General features: G+C 43.4%; 1 protein-coding gene across 2 annotated transcripts in view; it reads left to right on the top strand.

The window, feature by feature from the left end:
* LOC126354865 (late secretory pathway protein AVL9 homolog) overlaps nt 1-23,878 on the top strand; it is a 97,179-nt gene that overhangs the window by 14,952 nt on the left and 58,349 nt on the right. For both annotated transcript variants that reach the window (XM_050004853.1, XM_050004854.1), the window contains exons 3-4: nt 13,161-13,404; nt 16,626-16,815. In XM_050004853.1, the coding sequence (XP_049860810.1) occupies nt 13,161-13,404; nt 16,626-16,815 (434 nt within the window). The remainder of the gene's footprint in view (nt 1-13,160; nt 13,405-16,625; nt 16,816-23,878) is intronic.

Below are 23,878 nucleotides of genomic sequence, written 5' to 3'. Positions count from 1 at the left end.
ATGCAGCTTTTCGCGGATGATGCTGTAGTATACAGAGAAGTTGCAGCATTAGAAAATTGTAGCGAAATGCAGGAAGATCTGCAGCGGATAGGCACTTGGTGCAGGGAGTGGCAACTGACCCTTAACATAGACAAATGTAATGTATTGCGAATACATAGAAAGAAGGATCCTTTATTGCATGATTATATGATAGCGGAACAAACACTAGTAGCAGTTACTTTTGTAAAATATCTGAGAGTATGTGTGCGGAACGATTCGAAGTGGAATGATCATATAAAATTAATTGTTGGTAAGGTGGGTACCAGGTTGAGATTCATTGGGAGAGTCCTTAGAAAATGTAGTCCATCAACAAAGGAGGTGGCTTACAAAACACTAGTTCGACCTATAGTTGAGTATTGCTCATCAGTGTGGGATCCATACCAGATCGGGTTGACGGAGGAGATAATGAAGATCCAAAGAAGAGTGGAGTGTTTCGTCACAGGATTATTTGGTAACCGCGATAGCGTTACGGAGATGTTTAGCAAACTCAAGTAGCAGACTCTGCAAGAGTGGCACTATGCATTGCGGTGTAGCTTGCCGTCCAGGTTTAGAGAGGATGCGTTTCTGGATGAGGTATCGAATATATTGCTTCCCCCTAGTTATACCTCCCGAGGAGATCACAAATGTAAAATTAGAGAGATTCGAGCGTGCACAGAGGCTTTCCGGCAGTTATTCTTCCTGCGAACCATACGCGAGTGGAACAGGAAAGGGAGGTAATGACAGTGGCATGCAAAGTGCCCTCCGCCACACCGTTGGGTGGCTTGCGGAGTATAAATGTCGATGTAGATGCAGATGTAGATGCATGTCCACTGGGGTCCGAGGGATAATCAGGTTGCCATTGGAGCCTTCACCTTGGCTTTTGAGGGTTATAAATTACCCGAGAAGGTCAAGGTGATGGTCTACCGCTGGGATGTAAAGCCATATATTCCTCCTATGATGAAGTGCTTTAAGTGCTGGAATTTTGGCCATATGTTTTCCTGCTCTACTTCCAGTGTCACCTGTCGGGAATGTGGAGGTCCTTCACATCCCAATACTCCCTGTGCCCCACCTCCCATCTGTGTCAACTGCGGAGAGCACCATTCGCCTTACTCGCCGGACTGCAGAAAGAAAGAAAAATTGTGGAATAAGAGATCCTGGACTGACTGACCTACACTAAGGCTAAGAGAAAATATGATAGGCTATGTCCTGTGCACGTCATGTCGCTATGCCGCTGCTATGACCTATCTTGCGCTCCGCAACATACAGTGGGCTCTCAGAGCCATCAGACTCCACTGCCCCCTTGATGGTGGGGGTGGGGGGAGGGCACTTCCCTCCCTGTTGCTACTGCACAATCTACTTCAGGAGCAGCACCCCGAAACCATCGGGGACATCAGTCCCCCACTTCTCAGCCGGAGTAGTGTAAGTCATCTTCTGCTCCTCTTGCCAGGAAGGGATCCCTTGGGTCACTCCCTTCACAGGTTCCTACCAGTGACAAAGCTGACACCCACCAGTGGCTGAAGCAACCACAGGTAGCTGGTCGTAGGGCTTCACGGTCCTCCCCAGTCCCTGAGACTGAATCAGTGAAGCCTTCCCACCAGGACAATCCTAAGGAGCATCGAGAGAAACAAAGGCACTGCGGTCGCACCCACACCACCACTACCTACAAGCTCTGTGTCTGATGATGAGCTGTAGATTCTGGTGTCCTCTGAGGACATAGATCCTGCTGGGCCCTCAGACACAATGGATGTCGATTGCACAGGTTCTCATCTGGTGGCAGCAGGTGACCCTGAGGCTTAGACTGCCTCAGTGAGTGTTTCATGCCTTCCCAGTCTCATGATCATGTAATCTTCCAGTGGAATTGCCGTGGTTTTTTCCACCACCTGGCTGACCGATGGCAACTGTTAAGCTTTACACCTGCTTTTTGCATTGCCCTCCAGGAAACCTGGTTCCTGGCAATGTAGAGATATTGCAGGAACTGTAGCGACTGTAATAGTGTCAGGTGGAGTTTGCGTCTATGTTCTGAACTCAGTATCTAGTGAACCTGTGCCCTTTTAAACCACTATTGAAGCTGTGGCTGTCGGGATAAAGGCGACACAGGAAATAACTGTCTGCAATGTAGATCTTCCTCCAGATGGTGCAGTACCAGTGAATGTATTGGCTGCACTGATTGATCAACTCCCTAAACCTTTCCAACTTTTGAGAGATTTTAATGCACATAACCCCTTGTGGGGTGGCACCATTCTTACTGGCCGAGGCAGGGAGGTCGAAAAATTACTGTCACAACTCGACCTCAATCTCTGCCTCTTAAATATAGGTGCCCCCAACACATTTCAGTATGGCACATATTTGGCCATTGATCTCTAGATTTGCAGTCCTGGCCTTCTCTCATCTATCCACTGGAAAGCACATGACGACCTGTGGGTTAGTGACCACTTCTCCATCTTCCTGTCACTCCCCTGGCATCATCCCCATGGACGCCTACTGAGACAGGCTCTGCTGTCACCATTGAATCTCCCCCACATAGTGCCATCAATGTTGTTGTTGAGCAGGTCACTACAAGGATTGTTCTTGCGGCAGGAAATTCGATCCCTCGTTCTTTAGAGTACAAAAGACAGTCCCTTGGTGGTCGTCGGAAGTCTCTGAGGCAACTAAAGAGCATTGGCTACCTCTACAGTGACATAAGTGGCACCCTTCCTTAGAGCACCTAATAGCCTTTAAGTGGCTCAGTGCCCCTGTTCTCCAGTTTATAAAAATATGGAAACAGGAGTGTTGGGAGAGGTACATTTCGACCATTGGGTGCCATACGTCACCTTCCCAAGTCTGGACAAAGATCAGACGTCGTTTTGGGTACCAGACCCCAACATATGTCCCTGGCATTAACATCAATGGTGTGTTATCTACCGACACAAACACAATTACTGAGCAGTTTTCTGAACACTATGGTCGAGCCTCTGTGTCAGAGAACTATCCCTCAGCCTTTCGCACCCTTGAACGGCAGATGGAAAGGAAAGTCCTCTGGTTTGCAACACACCACAGTGAACCATATAACGCACCATTTACAGAGTGGAAGCTCCTCAGCACCCTTGCACATTGCCCCGACACGGCTCCTGGGCCGGATCGGATCCACGGCCAATTGATTAAACATCTCTTGTCTGACTACAAGCGACAACTCCTCATCTTCAACCAGATCTGGTGCAATGGCATCTTTCCATCACATTGGCTGAAGAGCACAATCATTCCGGTGCTCAAATCCAGTCAAAACCAGCTTGATGTGGATAGCTACTGGCCCATCAGTCTCACTAACTTTCTTTGTAATCTGCTGAAACATATGGTGTGTTGGTGGTTGTTGGGCCCTGGAGTCGCGTGGCCTACTGGCTCCATGTCAGGGCGGCTACCACCAGGGTCGCGCTACCACTGATAATGTGTCCCTCGATTCTGCCATCTGAACAGCCCTTTCCAGATGCCAACATCTGGCTGCCTTCTTTTTTTGACTTAAGTAAAGCGCAACCTTGCGACGACATACCTTGCCACATTGTATGAGTGGGGTCTCTGGTTCCACTCCTCATTTTATCCAAAACTTCCTGTCGCTCCACACTTTCCATGTCCAAGTCGCCAAGTCGGTGTCTCCAACAGTGCCATCCCCCTCATTCAGGAGAATGGTGTTCTGCAGGGCTTCGTATTGAGTGTCTCTGTATTTAGTGGCTATTAACAGTCTAGCAGCAGCTGTAGGGCTGTCGGTGTCACCTTCTCTGTATGTGAATGACTTTTGCATTTCGTACTGTTCCTCCAGTAATGGTGTTGCTGAGTAGCACCTGCAGGGAGCCATTCACAAGGCGCAATCATGGGCTCTAGCCCAAGGCTTCCAGTTTTCAGCAGCGAAGTCGTGTGTCGTGCATTTCTGTCGAAGTTTCAGCGTTCATCCAGAACCAGAACTTTACCTTCATGTCGATCCTATCACTGTAGTGGGGACTTGTGGTTTCTTAGGACTATTTTTCAATGCCTGTTTGACTTGGCTACCTCACCTTTGTCAGCTTAAGCGGAAGTGCTGACAGCACCTCAATGCCCTCCGCTGCCTGAGCAACACCAACTACTGTGCAGATCGTTCTGTGCTGCTGCAGCTCTACAGAGCCCTTGTTCACTCCTGCTTTGATTATGGGAGTCTGGTTTACAGATCAGTGGCACCCCCAGTATTGCATTTACTCAACCCAGTGCACCACTGTGGTGTTTGCCTAGTGACATGAGCTTTTAGAACAAGCCCAGTGACCAGTGTCCTGGTGGAGGCTGGAGTCTCTCTTGAAGATTAGGCATGCTCAACTGCTTGTCAATTACATTGCACATGTTCATAGTTCTCCTGTGAATCTGAATTGCCGTCTTTTTCCCAACCATGGTGGTTCATCTCCTGCATCGGCGACCCAGGTCAGGGCTTATGATTGCGGTTTGTGTCCAGTCCCTTCTGTGTGAAGCTAGAGTCCTTCCTGTTCCACCTCACCTCGAGGTCCATTTACGTACACCTCCATGGTGTACACGTAGGCCACAGATTCTTCTGGATCTTTTGCATGGCCCTAAGGATTTCATTAACCCTGTGGCTTTCCACTATCACTTCCTCACTATTCTCGACATACACTAGAGCCATGAAGTGATTTACACCGATGGGTCGATGGCTGATGGTCATGTAGGCTTTGTGTATGTTCATGTAGGACATATTGAACAGCACTCCTTGCCAGATGGCTGCAGTGTTTTCACTGCAGAGCTGGTGGCCATATCTCATGCACTTGAGAACGTCCGCTTGTGCCTTGGTGAGTCATTTCTCCTGTGTACTGACTTCTTGAGCAGCCTACAAGCTATTGACCAGAGCTACCCTCACTGTCCTTTGGTAGCGTCCATGCAGGAGTCCATCTATGCCCTGGAATGGTCCTATAATTCAGTGGTGTTTGTGTGGACCCTAGGACACGTTGGAATCCCAGGCAATGAACTAGCCGACAGGCTACGCGGAAACCGCTCCTGGAGATGGGCGTCTCCAAAACTGACCTGCATTCTGTCTTTTGCCGCAGGGGTTCTCGGCTTTGGGAGACAGAATGGTGTGACAGTACGCAAGTACGCACAACAAACTGCATGTCATTAAGGAGACTACGAATGTGTGGAAGTCTTCCATGTGGTCCTCTCGCAGGGAATCAGTTGTCCTCTGCTGGCCCCACATCGGCTATATGTGGCTAAAGCATGCTTACCTCCTCCATCGTGAGGACACACCTCGTCGCTGTGGCTCACAAATGATGATTGTCCATCTCTTTCTGGACTGCCCACTTTTAGTTGCTCTGCAGCAGACTTTTAACTTTCCCAGAACCCTACTTTCGGTGTTGGACGACAATGACTCAATAGCAGTTTTTGCTTTACATTTTATTCGTGAGTGTGGGTTTTATCATTTGATCTAAGTTTTAGTGCATGTCCATTGTCCCTCTGTGTCCTCTGCCCTAGTGCTTTTAGGGTGGAGGTTAGAATGTGTTGCAGGGTGGCTGGCTTCTCCTTTTTCTTCTCATGGTCAGCCAGCTGTAGTAATGTTATTTTGTTTTGTTCTGTTCTAAAAGTTTCTTGCGTGTGTCTGTGATTTTCTTGTCTGATTTTAGTGTTTGTTGCCCTTCTGTTGTTCTTGCAGTTTCCTCCTTTCTTCCAGCTGTAATTTTTGGTCTTAATTATTTTACTCCAACCCTTTTGGAATTATTTTAATCGGAATAAGGGACTGATGACCTAGTAGTTTGGTCCCTCCCCCCCCGCCCCCCATCCCCCCCCCCCCCCTCCCCCCCCCCCCCCCCCCCGTCTTAAACCAATCAGTCAAACTGACCAGCACTCGACACATGCAATCGTCACACACAGAATGAAACTTACATTTCATTTATGCTCCCTTTTATACTAATGTTGCAGCAGTGCAACACGTTTTCCTCGTTATCTGTCATGACATAGTTTCTTATTCGAGTACGAGGTCACAATCTCCCTTATAAGATAGCAAGGTGTTTCATGTTCAGAACATACAAATCCTAAAATGAAATATTGTAAATTTGCCAAAACTAGTTCATCAGATACTCGAGAGTGAAGCACCGTTCAATTCTTTTCTTTTAGAACCATGATACTAACAGCAGAAATTACTATAGTTAGTGAAATTGCTGCCAGTATTTCTGTAATTAACATAGTTATGAAAAGAGGCTGTGTGTTGTTTAGTGAGGACTTTCTTAAATCCATCTAGGTGAAAACAATTATAATATCATGTGCCTCCCAAAATTATTTGCTTATCTGTGTCACTCTACTTTTTCCAGAGTAGTCTACTCAAGTTTCTGGTATACTTTCATCTCGCCAGGAAATCCTTCAAGCTTTTGTCGCTTTTTGTATGTCTAACAATGGAAAGTCCAGGTTGGAATATCAACAAAATTATGAAAAAGATAGCTGACATCTCGTAAAATCGGGTGTACTGCCGGTGGTCCGTGTCTTCCCAACACGATATTTCGACGTCGTAACTCGGCGTCTTCATCAGGTGTTCCCAGTCTCGGGGAACATCTGATGAAGATGCCGAGTTAAGACGTCGAAATATGGTGTTGGGAAGACGCGGACCACCGGCAGTACACCCGATTTTACGAGATGTCAACAAACCGCCGGGAAAGTCTTAGAAATTACAAAAAGAAAGCTACTCACTGTAAAGATGACACATTCGGTTGCAGACAGGCACAGTGAATTTCTCTTTCCTGAAGAAGGCTTTGACTGAAAGCTTTTATGTAACAGTCTTTTCATCACATTTGTCTGCAGCTCAACAACTTATTTTTACAGTGAGGAGCAATCTATGCTTTTCATCATGTGTGTGTGCACACCAGTTTGCAACAAGTCTAGTAAAGATTATTTAATCAGTATAGAATGGTTGTTTTACTGTTTATCAGCGTATTGCGAAGTGGAGTCTGCGGTTTTATAAATTTTACATTTGATATTAAACCATTAATGTTATCAATGTAGGAATGATAATTAAATTATAAAACTGGAACCTTTTTGGCAAGCTAGCAGTTCCACAGTGTAGCATCATACAGAAGTGAAAAGTGGCTGATAAAGATACAGACAATAGATGAAAAAAGAATAGGTTTTGAAAAGTGGTGCTAGAAAATATTGATGATCAGATAATTAATGAATAGATATTGAATCGAATCGGGGAGGAAAGAACATTATGGCACAGGTCAACTTAAAGAAGGGATAAAATCCTGAGGCATTGTGGTATCTTTAATTTGAAAAAAGCAGGTAGTGTGGAGGGTCAAATTTGTGGTGGGAAACAAAGGCTGGCTACAGTGGATGTAATCTAAAGTAATTATGCAGAGATGATAGCTTAGTGTGGAAAAATGCAGTAACTTGGTCTTTGGACTAAAGCTGCGAGGGGGCTGGGGGAGGGGGGGGGGGGGGGGGACGGATAAAAAATTAACAACAACCTGTGCTGTGGCTCAGGACTAGAATGTGTACACCTGCCATTTCAAGGAGTTGCCTCCCAAATGAGCAATCCAGACACACCTCAGGGGCTCTCCTGCTGGGTGATACTGCCTTATTGTAGGTATCTTTAGTGCCAGGCAGCAGGCTTTATATACCTCAGTAACTTAGAGGCATATGCCAGTGGTAGCAGAACTACAGTCATGTTCACCCAAGCTGGACAGGCTTTAGCAGAGGGGCCTGGCGAAGACAGTCTCACAACTTAAGGAAGGGTGGGCTGCATTTTTCCCAGGGAGCCCCACTAGCAGTGATTAAGTATGGGGTACTACAGTTTGGGATTTCGCGCATTGAAGGCTGGCCAACACCACCAGACCTCTCTACTACCATCAACTCTGAGTATACTTCAGAGACCATAGTTACGAATCGTGCAGTGGAACATTGTGTGTTTCGGAGTAGGGCGGGCCTTCGCTTCACTGCGTGGACCACACCTATGTGTGTGTAAAAAAAAAAAAATGCAGCCCTCCCCCTCCATCCTCCATTGTATAAGGCTTGCTCAGGTGTCTGGGTCAACATTTGTTTCCAGAGATTTATTGGATCCCTATGGGGCAACCTAAATTCAAATCTCCTCCTGATGGGACTGGTTTACAGTCAGTGAGCACCTTCCGTATTTACTCGAATCTAAGCCGCACCTGAAAAATGAGACTCGAAATTCAAGGGGAGAGAAAAGTTTTAGGGCGCACCTCCAAATCGAAACAAAGTTGGTCCATTGTAATATGAGACACAATTTAGGTCGAATGAATGATGATACAGCTACAGTAGTTTGGTTCGAGTCGTAAGCTTAGCAGTTAAGCTTTACCAGGTAGCCATTCCTTTTTCACGTGCTTCGTCTGGTTTGAATCAATTGCTTATTTTTCTTTGATCTGATATATGTTGTTCTCTTTGTTATAGATGTTTACGTCACTCTAAGGTGAAAATGCATTATTGTACTGTGTCGTGCATTGTTTGTCGCATTCTGATAATGTGTGTTTACGGCCTGTCGCCCCTCGCGGCATGGCTTGCTTTTGTGCACGCTATCACCGCTTACAATAAAAAAAAAAAAACAATTGTCCCATTAGCGAAACAATGGCAAGAGACTATTTGTTGTTACTCACACTGCTGCTTCCTTTGATAATGATCAACAAAAATCAAATAATAGACTGCGAATGATAGATGATGTTCTGAACGAGAGTTTAGCTAAAATTTTTCTCCATTTGAAAATCTTTGCATACGCCTCTTTTGTACATTACATTCTGCACAGAAATTAGTCATCTTAGATTTAAAAACCTAGTCTATTGCCGTGCTTCATTTCTGACTGTATCACCATTAGGCATAAGAATAATACAAATATAAACATGACATGATATGTATATTCTTCCGCGTCTGCTGTTCTCACACAGTTTCGTAGTTTATTAGGCAGACAGGATTTAAATGACATAGCAGCAAACACGAAAGAATACGTGGCAAAATGTTCATATTCTTATTATTCTTGTGGTGAAGAGAATACAGCATGTGATTCACAATTCATAAAAGTTCCTATTAGTAACCGTCTCTTCTCACAGGTAGGAAAAAATTCAGAACGTAGAATTGCCCATATTGATAAATATCCCAGACAGTCTTGCCAGTCGGATTTTCGTAGTACATTGAATTGCTGCTATATTCGAAGATGAACAATACGGAATTTGTATTTAATTCGTTGGATAATGTATGAAAATGCAGTGGTCGAAACTCAGGGCAGAGAAAAAGCTCATCTTCGACCTTTTTTTAATTTATTTACTGATGCAGAGGTTTTGGCGCCAGTATTTATCGTTGTGCCTACAAAGCATGCCTGTGTAGCGCTACATATGCTTGACGACAGAAGTTAGTTGTGGCGGCACCTACCAACATTTTTCAGAACTTCCACTTACTTTGCACTCGATTCTAAGCCGCAGGCAGTTTTTTGGAATACCAAAACCGTAAAAAAATTGCGGCTTAGATTTGAGTAAATACAGTATGCCCACCTGACAAAAAGGGCTCAGTTGGTCAGTCCTTTTGAATAGAAGTCTCAGAAATACAGTAACTGGGCAGTAGTTTGCCATAACACTTTCATTGTTACAAAGAGAGCAGAGGGAACCTTTGAGAAGGTCTCCCTTGTCTACATTCACAAGGCATTGGAGAGGGTATAGCTGGGTCCTTAAAATGTGTAAAACAATTTCATAATGTAACACTTCTTCTTGAAACTGCCATGTCAAACAAAGTATCAAAGCTTCTGACTGCCCTTTAGTGGCTGAGGTACTTAACACCCTTAACTCTGTAAAGGTGTGATTATCTGCTCTGACATAATGGGGATGGACCTGAGGAATTGTGTGAAGAATTGAAAAATATAGGTGTCACTAAGTCACAGAACTATATGAAGAAAGTAATGTAAAGAGCACATTGGGTAAAAAATGCAACATTTATTTGGACATTCAACAGCCCAGAATTACCCGAACAAATTCTTGCAGGTTAGCTCTGTCTTAAGGTTCGACCATTTGTTGACAACCCAGTCAGATGCTTCAAATGCCTGAGATTCGGCCATACCACTATGGCTTGTAATGGCAGAGCAGTGTTTGGAAATCGTGGAGGCTCAGCTTATGAATCAGGTGAGTCTTGTACACTTCCTTCAAAATGTATAAACTGCTCTGGGGATCACCCAGTAAGGAGCAGGAAGTGTGGAGATTATAATGAGGAAAGGAAAATTCAGGAATTGGAAGTTAAGAGATGCTTACCTTTCCGGTGAAGCTAAAAAAGCTTTAAGTTTTCCCTCTTACCACTGCCGTACAAGCAGTTATAGTGGTAGTTCTCACACCGGTTAAAGTCAAAGTATGTTCCCTATATCCTCCACCTCGTGATACGTTGGATGCAACTGTACCAATAGATATCTTCTGGGCACCCTCCTGCTCACTCCTCCTCACGGGGGAGTTGAGTGCATACAATGTGCTGTGGGGCTTGGCTACAGTATGCTCCAGGGGTTGAATTATCGAGTGTCTCATCCACTCGGAGACTGTCATTTGCCTCTGGCCAGATGACACACTTGTCCACAACTTCAAGCTCATCCTCCACCATTGACCTTTGTTTTTGCTTATTATTTATTGCAGACTCGATTCAGTGCGAGTTGCCACAGATATGCATTCCAGTGACTACTTCCTGGTGTGGATTCGTCTACTGACCTGGATGGTGGTTGGGGAGACCACGAAGATGGATGGTTCAAAACACAAATTGGTTGTTACACAGTCAACAGGCCATCCTTAAACAACAGGATTGGCCCCAGGAGATATTGGATCGCATCACCTGTGAGATCCAGTGAGCTGTCGCAGATTCCATTCCCCTGTCTTGCAACCACCTCAGACGACACCTTGTCCCTTGGTGGAATGACAAATGTGGCTTTGCAATCGTAGCCAGGCGTGCAGCTTTGCAGAAATTCAAGCACCGTATTATCACCAAAACTTTTGTGCCTTTTTATTTGTAATGTCACAAACGAGATGAGTGATAAAAGAACACAAGGGGAACTTCCGGAAGGAATCTGAAACTTCCATTAATCAGTTCACTTCCACTACTCTAGTCTGAGACTCAATAATGTGGATTTCAGGCACGGGTCTTGACTTTTTTTTTGGGTTCACAAACATTTTATTTTTATCTGTCACTACTTTTATGTTGTAATTTTGTCTACTGATACGTTCCATGACCTTGGAGATTTGCTTCTCAATTTGGTTCTATGGAACTAAAAAAAGGAAATGTTGGATTTTCCCTGCTAGTATTCTGGAAAACTATTGTAAACCGTAAGAAATGTAGTGCACAGATTACTGTGTGTCTCACTTCACTTGCTTATTTGTATTTTTTCTAATGCAAAACTTTCTGACAAACTAAAACGGTGTGCTGGATTTAACTCTAAACCAGACCTCCCAACTTTTGCAGCAAATGTCAGACCCTCTCTCCTACTTTTGAAACTGGACACAGAAACACCAGTTTCTGTACTTTCCACAATTGTATTTCTGCACTCCTTAACTGTTTGTGTTAGATATTGCCATCCTATCTGATTGCAGAATTGCTAAGATAATCACCAGGTATGAAGAGCTGTCATCTGTAGACATGTACAAAACTCACTTGGTAATGATGGAATTTCTTGAAGGCGACTGCCAGGTTTTCTGGACATCTGCAAGAATGTGCATTTTCAACTTTTCATGGCATAATGAATAATCTGTTGAATGTTATGTCCAACGTCATGTAAGTATTGACTCTTTCCACTGATATTTTGATCATGCATCTTCCAGCCATCCTTTTAGTGAGCCAAAAGACTAACTACAAGGCCAGTGGAAGGTATGTGGATGAAGTGTCAGTGGAAGAATTGATATTTGCACAGGTATGTGCCCTAAATTTAATTTATTCATAGAAATGTCTCATTTGTGCAATGTTTGATGCAGCCACTGTCTGTAAATGTGTAGCGATTCATTTGATGCGGTAGATTTGACTGTGAGATGACTTCCATACCTTAGGCACCAGCTGCCTTGGTGCTGTTAAGGGGATTGCCTGCCATTTATCCCAAAAGACAGAGGGATCCATATGATAGATTTGCAAACTTGCTACTCAGTGTCACGTTAGGTTAAACGGTGAGTTCACTGTGGGGAACTATCGGAAACAGTCAGGAGACCTGAAGCAGTGACTCCCAGAGGTAAAGTTAGAGACTTGATAGTCTCAACCCACAGTGGAGCCACAAGTGGGGAAGTGACTGTCCCTCAGGAGTTCCAGTAGGAAAGGCTGGCTGAGAAACATCAAACTGTGACTTCCGGCAGCCTCAGAACGCCAACAAGTGACCAACAGGAAACTTTTTGAGTGGCTGCCTATAATGTGACCTAATGTTGTGCAGGTGTATAGCTAAAACTGGTAAACAGATTAATCGTAACAAAATTAATTGAACACTCTGCTGTGTAGTGTGTGCTGTTTTCAATCTTCCAGGCAGACTAAAACAGGGGCTCGAACCTGGAGCTATGCTTCTTACCAGCTGAGCATCCCAGATTCAAATGTGATCTGCCCTCATGACACGTTGTGCTGAAAAACAGGAGAAAGGTAGTCACAGACTTGAGGCTGGGAGTGTGGGTAAGAGTGAGGAAAGATTTGAGTTCGTATGGAACAAACTTTTAATATGTCAGTAGTTTTAAAACTGCCCTATCTTACTTGGAAACTTTGAAACAGGTATTTGTGTGTAGCTGAAATGTACTGTAGCCATTTACAGAGTGGAAGCTCCTCAGCACCCTTGCACAACATGGGCTGCTAAGCATGTAAAGCAGGCTTAATGACCTTCACATTTCCTTGTGGTTATTAATGTATATGTTCATTTATTGTAGCACTTGCATAACTCTACCAGAGCAGGATTTGAACTCAGAACTCCTGTTCACTTAAACAGTTTGGCCTGCATCCAGGCAGACAGCCTTTGGGTCACTACATTTTCTTCCTCCTTCTGAACATGACATTGAGAGGTTGGTTATGTGGCAGTAGTACCATTGGGAGAATATTTCTGACACCATTTTTAGTTCTCAGATCAGGAATGTGCAATGGTTTTGTGTATGTTTGCGATGTAGATGTTCAAGTGCCTAGTGAATTAATTTCAAATTACAAAGTATTCAAGCACACTCTCTGTATTTCAGAGGCTAAAAGCTCGCACATCGGACATCACTCGCGGAACCGTACAGAAGTCAGTCTGTGTTCTGAGCCAGCTGCCATTGTTTGGGCACATCCAGGTGAAAATGGCTCTGATCACACACGCGTACTTTGCGGAAGGGGATTTCAGCAAAGTGTCACTGCTGCACGACACCTACCACCACCTGAATGGGTGTCTTGCAGCCACTCCGCCACTTACCACCAATCCTCCACCACCGCAGCTTTTTGTGGGTAAGTTTTAATGTCATGAAGCAGTATATGATTTCGTAGTGTATAATATCACATACTTACCAACAACAATTAAAACAGAACTAGGAGAACTTTCCTGTCAAGTATCTTTCACTTCTTCTTCAAATTCTTATCCTTCTTCCTTTTTTGTGTGTGGTGTTTCTGAAAAAAAGAGGTAGAAGTGGAGGCAGAGGTACTTTTATGAACAAGAAAAAACACACACACACACACACAAACACACACACACACACACACACACACACACACACACACACACACACACACACACACACACAGAGAGAGAGAGAGAGAGAGAGAGAGAGAGAGAGAGAGAGAGAGAGAGAGAGAGAGAGAGAGAGTGTTTTAAATGTAATAGATGCTGTGGCCAAAATTTCATGATTTCCACACCTTTCTTTTTCAGTTTAAAGACTAACACAAGCATTGTCAATTAAATTATAGGTTGGCATTGAGGTTAATTTAATTCCTATAATCAAATTTCAATAGCAGAATAATTCAAAACAGCACACAGAAATAAACAAGATGGCTATTTAAGAGTGTCTAATATTCTGTAAAATGACTTGTTCCATGTCATCCATTGTTCTAAGTTACTCGTAGAAAGCTATACAAAGTTCTCTAATTGGAATGCCCTTTCTACAAAAGTGATTTTATTAGGTTCCAGATATGCATTAAAAATCTCTGATCACATTTTTATGCATGCCTTTGTTGGTCTTTTTCATGTGCCAGATGCCTCATTTACGTTGTTGATGTGGTGCTTTATCTTGAGATTGGATTTGAGTTTCTAAAGTCCACACAATGTGAACAAATGCTGATGATGTCATTTGCCTCAGAATTAATAAATGAATTTGTTTGCACATGCAGTTCATTGTTATTTATTCCATGCAGCTGAAATGCTATGATGTTTTCAAAAGTCCTTTGATAAACTGTGATTGATTGACTTCAGCAGTTCTGTATTGTATGATATGAGAGTACAAAACCTTGCAACCAAGGACATGGAACACTCTGATCCCAAATGGTGTGAAGAGCCTGCTGCAGTACTGTCTCTCAATATTGTTGGTAATTCAGATGAAATCAATTGGTCCTAGACTTCACTGGGCTGCTAAATTAAATAGTACTCTTGCAACATGTATGACTCAGTACATTTGGGTATAATAATGCTGGCAGGTAGATGCACTAAAGGAAAACTGTATTTTCATATTAGATTCCAATTTGTTCTGAAAACTTTCTCTGCAACAAACTAAGGGATTGTCTAGGCGTTTCTACAGTCCCAATTTGCATTAGCAGATGAAAAGTTTTTCAGTTTTCACATTTCTCTAATTGATTTTAGATCTTTAATGAAGCAGCATTCATGCAACTTGAGGAAGCAATTTTCCTGGTAGCCTACATTCATTTAGTATGCATGCTTGAAATGGTTTAGTTATCTAAGTTTGAATATCTTATATAGATAGTTCAGTTCTCTAACCAAGCTATGTGAACCAGAAAGACATTATCATCCATTTTATTTGAAGCTGCTAAATTTGATAGCCTGCAGCCAACAATGTTTTTTTAGTACTCTGTGAGTTATTCAGTTTTTTCCTCTGCAATAAAATATCCAGAATAGGGGCTGTTATAAATTGTCTGTGATAAGGTGGATTGTTGCGTGATAACAGTGGTTTGAAATGTTAACTAATTTTGGCTTTTAGCTAGGTTGCAGCAGATTTTAATTGCAGACTTTGTAGACAACTGTAGACTTATTGCACTACTGTCTACACTTGTCAGTTTTTTAATGAACCGCTGTTTAGCATGTATTGAATATGGTTATTCATTTTGATATTAATTACTTCTGTTATAAACCAAAGAAAAAATTACAACATTGCTTTAGTAAAGCAGGAAATATTTCTTCTTGCAAAATATTGAGTAATTTAATTTCTAAATAGTGCGAGGTATCCCATACTAACCACCTAATTGAATGTTTTGTTGAGAAAACAATACTGTAGTGTACATACAATTTGTGTATCAAACATGCCCAATATTTAACCAGGAGATCTTGTTGGCATCATTGGCTGAGCTAAAGAACTTGCTGCCAACAGCTGGCTGTGGCCTTATTTTGTATGTGCAACCTTTCCTCTCAATGCCTCCCTCCATACTCAAAACTCCTGCCTCCAGTAATCTGAGGTGGGTCATGTTAACTCCTTGTGAGGGTTGTGTCCATAGTTACTAAGCATGCATCAAAAGGAAATTCATTGTTATTACAGGGTAACTGTTGGGACTGTGTAATTCAGTAATTGATAAAGATGAGAATAAGGAGGAATTCGACACCGAGAAAAGTTACAACATAGGGAAGCTTGGGGAGTGTTTCCTTGCAGTGATGAAGAACTGGATTCTGGTGGAAGCAGAGCGCTGCTAGACACGTCGCATGTGAGGGTGGCAGTGGACTAGTGTGGACCACCAGAGACAGCTATGAGGTGAGACAGTACAATCAAGTCGCCAGCACACCTGAAGGTGGTGAGGTGAATACTTGCTGAAATCGGATCTACTGGCTAGAAGGCATTATTTATACTATTACTCTTATATCTTGGACAGTGAGTCAGATGTAGTTGAGGAGTGCATCACCACAGAGAAGCCCTGGGAGAGTCCGTATCCATTCTCTGATCCACACATTGGCCTGATATGTGTACTTTTACCTCTCTTTAAATTATTTCTCACCTGTAACATCAATATTATTGGTTTCAGTGCCTCAATTTTACCAACCCTCGGTACCATCACTGTTAGATAAAATTCTAACTGATGTCACTAACTGAAGTTGGGCCCACTCTTGAACAAGGGATTTGATAACCTTCTTTTTAGTCCCTTAATCTCCCCCACCCCACCACCAACCAACAGTTTGCAACTTACCTAAGTACTGTGGTGCCTGGATACACAAATCTGGCTGTATGCCTCAGATATATCCTTTGGTCATCAACATTGGGAAAAGAAGTAGTGTAACTGAAAAGAAGTGTTACTGAACAGGACTTACAGAATTACATTCTATAGTATGTTCAGTTAGTCATAATGTATTTCACCATTTTGTCAGTAGACATTAGATGGGTCACATTGCAAACAGTCCTAGGTCTCAGTTATCACAGTATGTCTATTAACGTTTGTCTCAATACCTCAGACAATCTACGTTCCTTCCCTCAGTGTTCAATCCCGTTCGCTCACGTGACCACGTACACTCTGTGTTTGAGGCCTGTCGGCACGAGACCTGGTGCTGCAGTTCCGGCACAAGGCGCTGCTCCTGTTCAAGCTCCTGCTACTGGAGCGCCGCATCGTCTTCTACCGCTCCCCCGTGCAGCCGCTTTGCACCGCCATCCTGTCGCTGCTCTCTCTGCACCCTGGCATGCTGGAGGCAGGGCTCTCGGAGTCTGCCTGTGTCAGGTACTGTCTGTGGCATCGTAGAACAGAGGCCGGCACGTTTTGTGTGTGTGTGTGTGTGTGTGTGTGTGTGTGTGTGTGTGTGTGTGTGTGTGTGTGTGTGTCAAATCCAGCAAAGCAAGTATACACTAGTAAAGCCCAGAGTCTGGAACAATTTGATCATCTCCCCTGTATAAAACTGCTTCAAACTTTAGATTTCTTTACAAGTGAGTTAATTTCTTAAATGTTTGACATTAAGCATGTAAGGGAGGAAAAGATATAGAAAAGATCTAATTATCAAATACTGGATGAGTATAGTCTGGTAATGTGCACTCTGTTTTAAGCAAAAGATATGATGTCAAAGACATTGAGATGACAAGAAACCTATCTCCTGAACTATGTGTGGTGTGATGATACAGGTATAATGTAGCAGGTGTATTTGGTAGTATATGTGCATACTGTGTGCAAAATGGGGTGTGAATGGGGTTAGTATTAAGGAAGTGATAAATTTAAACTTGATGTGACACTTTTACTACATAAATGGTTAAACATGTAGTAAGTGGTAAACTTCCCCCTTTTTTTTTTTTTTTTTTTTTTTTTTTTTTTTTTTTTTTTTTTTTTTTTGGGGGGGGGGGGGGGGGGCTGTAAAAGTTTCGAAATTATATGTACTGGTTGTTGAAAGTCGCAAAGTACTTACATTCCAAAATACTGAACGAATATAGTCTGGCTGTTTGCACACTGTGAGTTGTGCAGCCTCAAGATATGTTTTACATGACTATGTACAGGATTTCGCCACATATTTGCCTAGATGTTTGGTCTGAAAAAGTCTTTCTCAAAATTATCCACAAACACTTCTACTAGCAGAGGAGATCATGGAGAGCCCACTACTAACCAATTTGTTGTTGTCTTTTGGGAACAAAAACAATTTTGCTTTATGTGTAGCTGTACCATGTCTATAATCTGTATTGCTTAACTGTTAAATCAGTTTTTGGCACGTAGTGCTCCGTTTGTGGTGCATACTCCCAGTAGCAGGCTGCCTATCTAATTTTCTAGGCACAACAAAAATTTGGTTTTAGTACTTGGAATAATTATTGAACGTATTTAAAATCTCAAAATGCTCTCATAACCTACTCGATAACAAGTATAATCTTACGTTAAAGGTTTGCCACAGTAATACATGTTTTGCTGTGGGCTCGCCATTATCTACTCCGCTAGCAGAAATGTTTGTGTATAATTTTGAAACAACTTTCTTAAATCAACCTTGAGTGAAACAAGCCCTAGTGCTTCAGCTACATAGTAATGTGCTGTTTATGTGGGAAAGAACTGGGCAGCTCCAAACATTTCTCTGAAATATGAACAGAAACACGAATGTACAGTTCTACATGGAAACAGGAGGCACAGCCATTAATTTTCTAGATGTTAATATTGACATTAACACAGGATGCCATCAGCCACTGCACTGAGTGTCAGTTCGGATTTCACAATAATAAGCACTGTCAAAGCAATAGCTGTAAACAATGGTTACCAGCCCACTCTCATTGAGAGTATTTTCTAGAAAAAGCTTAAATGCTAGTGTATACATTGACAGTGCCACAAACGATTGCCAGTAAAAGATGTGTATTACCAGTTTCTGGCAGAGTGCCTGCTGAAATATTGTCTGTGAACCACTCACACTTACGGAATAAACGTAGAAATATTTTGTTCTGGACACTTTGACATAACTGCCCCTGTTTGATATACTGGAGACGAAGGGGCACCACAGGAACTATGCTGAACAGTGACAGAGTGAGCAGACTGGCTTCAGGTACTCTCTTCACCTGCTAACAAAATACGTAAATTGTTGTGTGGCCCATCTTCTAGTTGTGCTCCATTAGAAATGGATGTGCCAGTAATTTATTTTAATAGTCTGTGATCGTGAATGTGTTAGTATTTTGTATATGAAGTATTAGTACTTAATTTCTTAGGAGCTTGTAAATTCTTTTCTTTATGTTTGCACCACTGTGCGCAGTGACATCTTTGCCAGTAATGATAGACATTGGGCTAATAACTCAAAACTTGGATCACAAAAATAGTAAATAGTGGCAAAACGTGTGTTTCCTCCCTGTAATTATGTTTCATTCAGTACCCACAGTGAAGTAAAGAGAAAAGAACTTTAATTGACTTTTAAATTGAACATTTTTTAGGTATTTTATTAAAAACTCTGAGGCAATGAAACATTTGGTGTCATATACTTCTAACACACTTTGTGTTCTATTGATACTTGGTCAGTGCACATAGTTGAAAATTCGCATTCATACCTGTAGGTTGTGGCAAATGGTATCAGTAGTCTTAAAGACTTTTTAATAGTGATCTATACTTGCTACAAACCCTTTGCCAAAAGTTGCCAGGTCTGTTTTATTGAGATCTGTTTTCCATGTGTTCCTTCATAGAGTTAAATAAACACTACCTTGGGGTCTGATTTCACTACCAGATATTTTCACTCACTCAAAGTGGCATTTATTTATTGATTTTACAAATCAGGAAAATGGTTGCTATTAAAATTTATTACTGTTAATAGACAGTGCTCATTTATTTCACTTTTGAATGAACATTCTGAAATGCTGATGTTGAGCCTTACCGTCTGTTCTGGGACTACAGCACTGCGAAAGCTTTCGTGGCCACTTGTTTACAAACTGCGTGTTGGTTTCTGTCTCGGATTCTTTGGCCTACATTTGTTTGATGATTTTTCCAGCAACAGTGGGTGAAGCTTTGATGATGTACTGATGTCAGAAAAATCATCAAACAAACATTGGCTGAAGAACCCGAGACAGAAGCCAAGAGGAAGTTCGTCGATTCTGGGAGCATTGAGACTTACTTAGCTGGGCCCGCGCGCGCGTGCACACACACACTCCGATGAAGACTTCCTATGTCCCACCAGCCAACAAACATCGGAGTCATCCTCTGCCAACTGGAAAGACTCCAAGAAGTCAAAGGCAAGCAGTGTTCTAATTCACCAATGCAGAGATCCTCTTCGATGGTGTCGCCATGTGATACCTTAGCCCGGCCAACCTCCGTGTTGCTGGTGCGCACCGCCAACCACTTTTCTGCCTGGAGAATGCCGACACCTCTGTAGATCTAATGGAGCAGCATCCTCCAGATTCTGTGCCCTGTAGCACTGTCTTTTTGAAGGCTGGCACTCAGCAGCTACCAAGGTGACACTCCTTCATTTTTTCCCCTCCTCCCTTTTCTTCTTCTAGACTTTCCTTCAATGGAACATTCGTTGCCTTCGATCAAGCAAAGAGGATTTCTGGCTGCTCTTAGAATCATTGTTCTCTGCCTTCAGGAAAGAAAATTCCGTCCTCATGACTGCTTTGAGCTCTCACATATCTTTCCGATCCATTTTGATCCCCCCCCCCCCCCCCGGAAGCGGTACTCCATCTCGCAGGGCAGTCATGCTACTCAAATCGGATGAAGTTCATAGTCAGCCCATCTACCTGACTACCTGACTACCTTGCAGTTCGCCTTTTCCTTTCTTACATGACCTTTTTTCACTTTGTACTGTTGACATCCCCCTCTCATTCGATGTCACCAGGGCAGACTTCCTCCAGCTTATTGGGCAGCTACCTCACTCCTTTCTGCTGCTCGACATTAAGTTGCACCATCCTCTCTGGGGTTCTCCCAGAACCTGTCAGAGAGGTGCCTTATTGACTAACCTTCTCAGTCAACTTAATCTCCTCTGCTTTAACACGGGAGCACCCACGTTCCTTTCAGACTGCACACGCACCTGTTCTCATTATACATACTCGAGTGACGGTTTCCAGTGTGCTAGCCATTTTCGACTCCTACACTGCTTATGTGCACACGCAAATGGCAGCTTACTAAGCTGGCTGGAGGCTTTACTCCTCCCTGGCTACCTTCGACAAACAGCAGCTCCCCAATTGTGATGACCAGGTAGAATACCTTACAAACATGATCCTTATAACTGCAGAACGTTCCATTCCTCACACTTCCTCTTTACCACACCATGTCCCGGTCCCTTGTTGGACTGAGGCATGGTGCGACGCAATTCACATGCGGAGAAGTGCTCTCAGAGTTTTTAACTGTTGTCGTCCTACAATGAAAAAGTGCATTCATTATAAACAGTTGTGTGCACACAGTTGTCATATTTTTCAGGATAGCAGAAAAGCTAGCTGGATTTCATTCACTTGTTCTTTTAATAGTTTCACTCCCTCATCCATCATGTGCGCCAAGTTCCGATGGCTCTCTGGGACAAAGATCCATTCACCAATTTCCTGCCTGACAGTAACAGGCAGTGTCATAGTGGACCCTATTGCTATATCCAACATCTTGCTTATTCATCGTGAGATCTGTGCAGTTTGCGGAGAAAACATTGAGTGAAGGAATGGTAAAAAAGTGGGTGAGAGCATTTAAAGATGGTTGCACAAATTTGCATGATGAACAACGGAGTTGGTGTCCTTCCGTCATTAATAAAAGTTTGGTGCCGCAAGTGGACAATAAGGTGAGAGAAAACAAACGCTTTACGATTTCCTCCTTGCTGGATGACTTTCCTAATGTTTCTTGTAGTGTTTTGTATGGCATTGTGACCGAGCACTTGAATTACCGAAAATTGAGCACACATTGGGTACTGAAAATGGTGACGGATGTGCACAAAACCAAACATTTAGACAGTGCATTGACTTTCCTTGAGAGGTACCGCAATGACGGTGGTGATTTCTTAAGCCAAATTGTTATGGGCCATGAAACATGGGTGGCCTGCGTCACACCAGACTCAAAGCAACAGTCCATGTTAAGTTGAGCAAGGGCATCGTTTTGCTGCAAGACACTGCCTGTCCACATGTGGCAAATCGGACCAAAGATCTCATCCCATGTTTTCGATGGGAAACTCTAGATCATCCATCGTACAGCCCCGATCTTGCGCCCAGTGACTACTATCTTGGGCTGCCATTTTGCAGAGATTTCAAGCTCCTCCCACTATCACCCTGCCTCCCTCCATTGGAAACAAGTGGAGGCGGCTCAGGCGATACCATTCTCTTCTCAGAATCGTGAATGCTACAATGCCGCCTTTACTATGAGGGGGCTAGATCATGCTTCATTCCGATCCTCCAACCCAGGGCCAGATGATCGCATTCAGATGTTACAGCATCTTTCTCTTGTGGGCAAGCACTTTCTGCTTCAAACATACAACCACATCTGGGTAGACAGCACATTTCCCAGATGCTGGATTGAAACCACTGTCATAACCATACGTAAGCCCAGTGAAGACATAAATCTACCTTCTAGCTACTGCTCCATTTCTTTCACCAGTTGTGCTTACAAGGTGACGGAACGTATAATTCATGCTCGGCTGGTATGATGGCACGAGTCTCTCATTTACTAACCACTGCACAGTGTGAATTTCAAGTGCGCCGTTCTGCAGTTCACCATCTCGTCACTTTGTCAACCCATGTCATGAGTGGTTTTCTGCGGAAATCAAACACTGTGGCCGTGTTTTTCGATTTGGTGAAAGTGTATGACACTGCTGGAGAACTGGTATCGTCTTTACACTCTACACGTGGTACTCTCGTGGCCCCATGCACCATTTCCTTCAGGAATTTTTAAAAGACAGAGTTTTCAATCTATATGTGGGTTCTGCCCTGTTGGACACCTTTATCCAGGGACACAGGGTGCCCTAGGGTTCTGTCCTGAGCGTCATCCACTTTGCTATCACCACCAATGCTCTAATGGCCTGTCTCCTGCCGGGCATCTCAGAGTCCCTTTTCATTGATGATTTCTTATATCTATTGCAGTTCTGCATAGACTTGTCTCATTGAGCAGCGTTTTCAGCGCTGTCTTGAGCATTTTCACTTGTGGAGAATTGACAATGGCTTTCATTCTTCACTGAGAAAATCGTTTGTATGAATTGCAGTTGGGTTCTTCCACTGTGTTGACGTCTTGGGCCTGTCGTTCTTCCGTGCGGTGAAATTAAGATATTCTTGTGACTCGTGCTCGATAGGAAACTTATTTGGCCCTTCCCTCTGTCTTACCGGGCAGCTCACTATATACAGTCCCTTATTGTCCTGTGTGTCCTCAGAGGTACTTTCTGGGGAGCAGATTGAACCACCCTCATCCATTTGTACCAGATCCTTGTCTGTTTGAAATTAGACTATTCGTGTTTCATTTATGCATCGGCATGTCTGTACGTCTGATGCCATCTTAACAATATTGTGGCATCTGTTTGGCAACAGGTGCCTTTTACACAAGCCTGGTTGAGTGTCTGTATGCAGGAGCTGCCAAACTACCGCTGTTCTACCGCCGTGACTTTCTCCTCGGTAGAAATGCATGCTGTATGTCTGCCATGCATGGGCACCCTTCTTCGATGGCTCCTTTGATCGGCAGTATGGAGTGCATCCCTATGTTACCTCTTGGAGTCCACTTTTGGCTCTTGCTCTGGCAGCTTAACTTCACACTACCTGCCACTTTCCTGATGGATGTAAACCCTTCACCACCTTGGCTTCATGTGGCAGCCCATGTTCACACTGACATTCATTCGCTTCCAAAGGACGCTACTCCAGCCTTGTTCCATCATCTTCAGTTTCATGACTTTTGCTCAGAACTTAGCGAAAGCACATTTTTCTACACTGATGGCCCTCGGACTGACTGTGGTGTTGGATGTGCCTTCATCATTGGCACCAACGTTTTTCAGTATCGGCTTCCGAAACACTGCTCAGTATCTACAGCAGAGCGCTTCATTCTGTATCAGACCACGCAGTACATCCAGTGACACAGGATTTTCAATTGCTTCATTAACTCAGATTCTCTATGTGCCCTTCAAAGCCTTTGTATGCTGTATACCATTCATCCTTTAGTGCAACTGGTCCAGGAAAGCTGTCACTTGCTCACTTGTGATGAAGCCACCTTGGTGTATATGTGGGTTCCTGGTGAAGTCAGTCTGACAGAAAACAACGTCGTTTGACGCTGCTGCCAAGGCTGCAGTCCTTGTACCTCGTGCTGCTAGTTCTTACACTCTCTCCGTTGATCTCAATGTTACTGTGTGTCAGCAGGTGGTGTCACTTTGACATCACAATCTGGTCCTCCCTTGATGGGAACA

The sequence above is a fragment of the Schistocerca gregaria genome, chromosome 3 (genome assembly GCF_023897955.1).
Source record: "Schistocerca gregaria isolate iqSchGreg1 chromosome 3, iqSchGreg1.2, whole genome shotgun sequence".
NCBI classification, from domain to species: Eukaryota; Metazoa; Arthropoda; class Insecta; order Orthoptera; family Acrididae; genus Schistocerca; species Schistocerca gregaria.
This window is presented reverse-complemented; position numbering and strand designations above follow the sequence as displayed.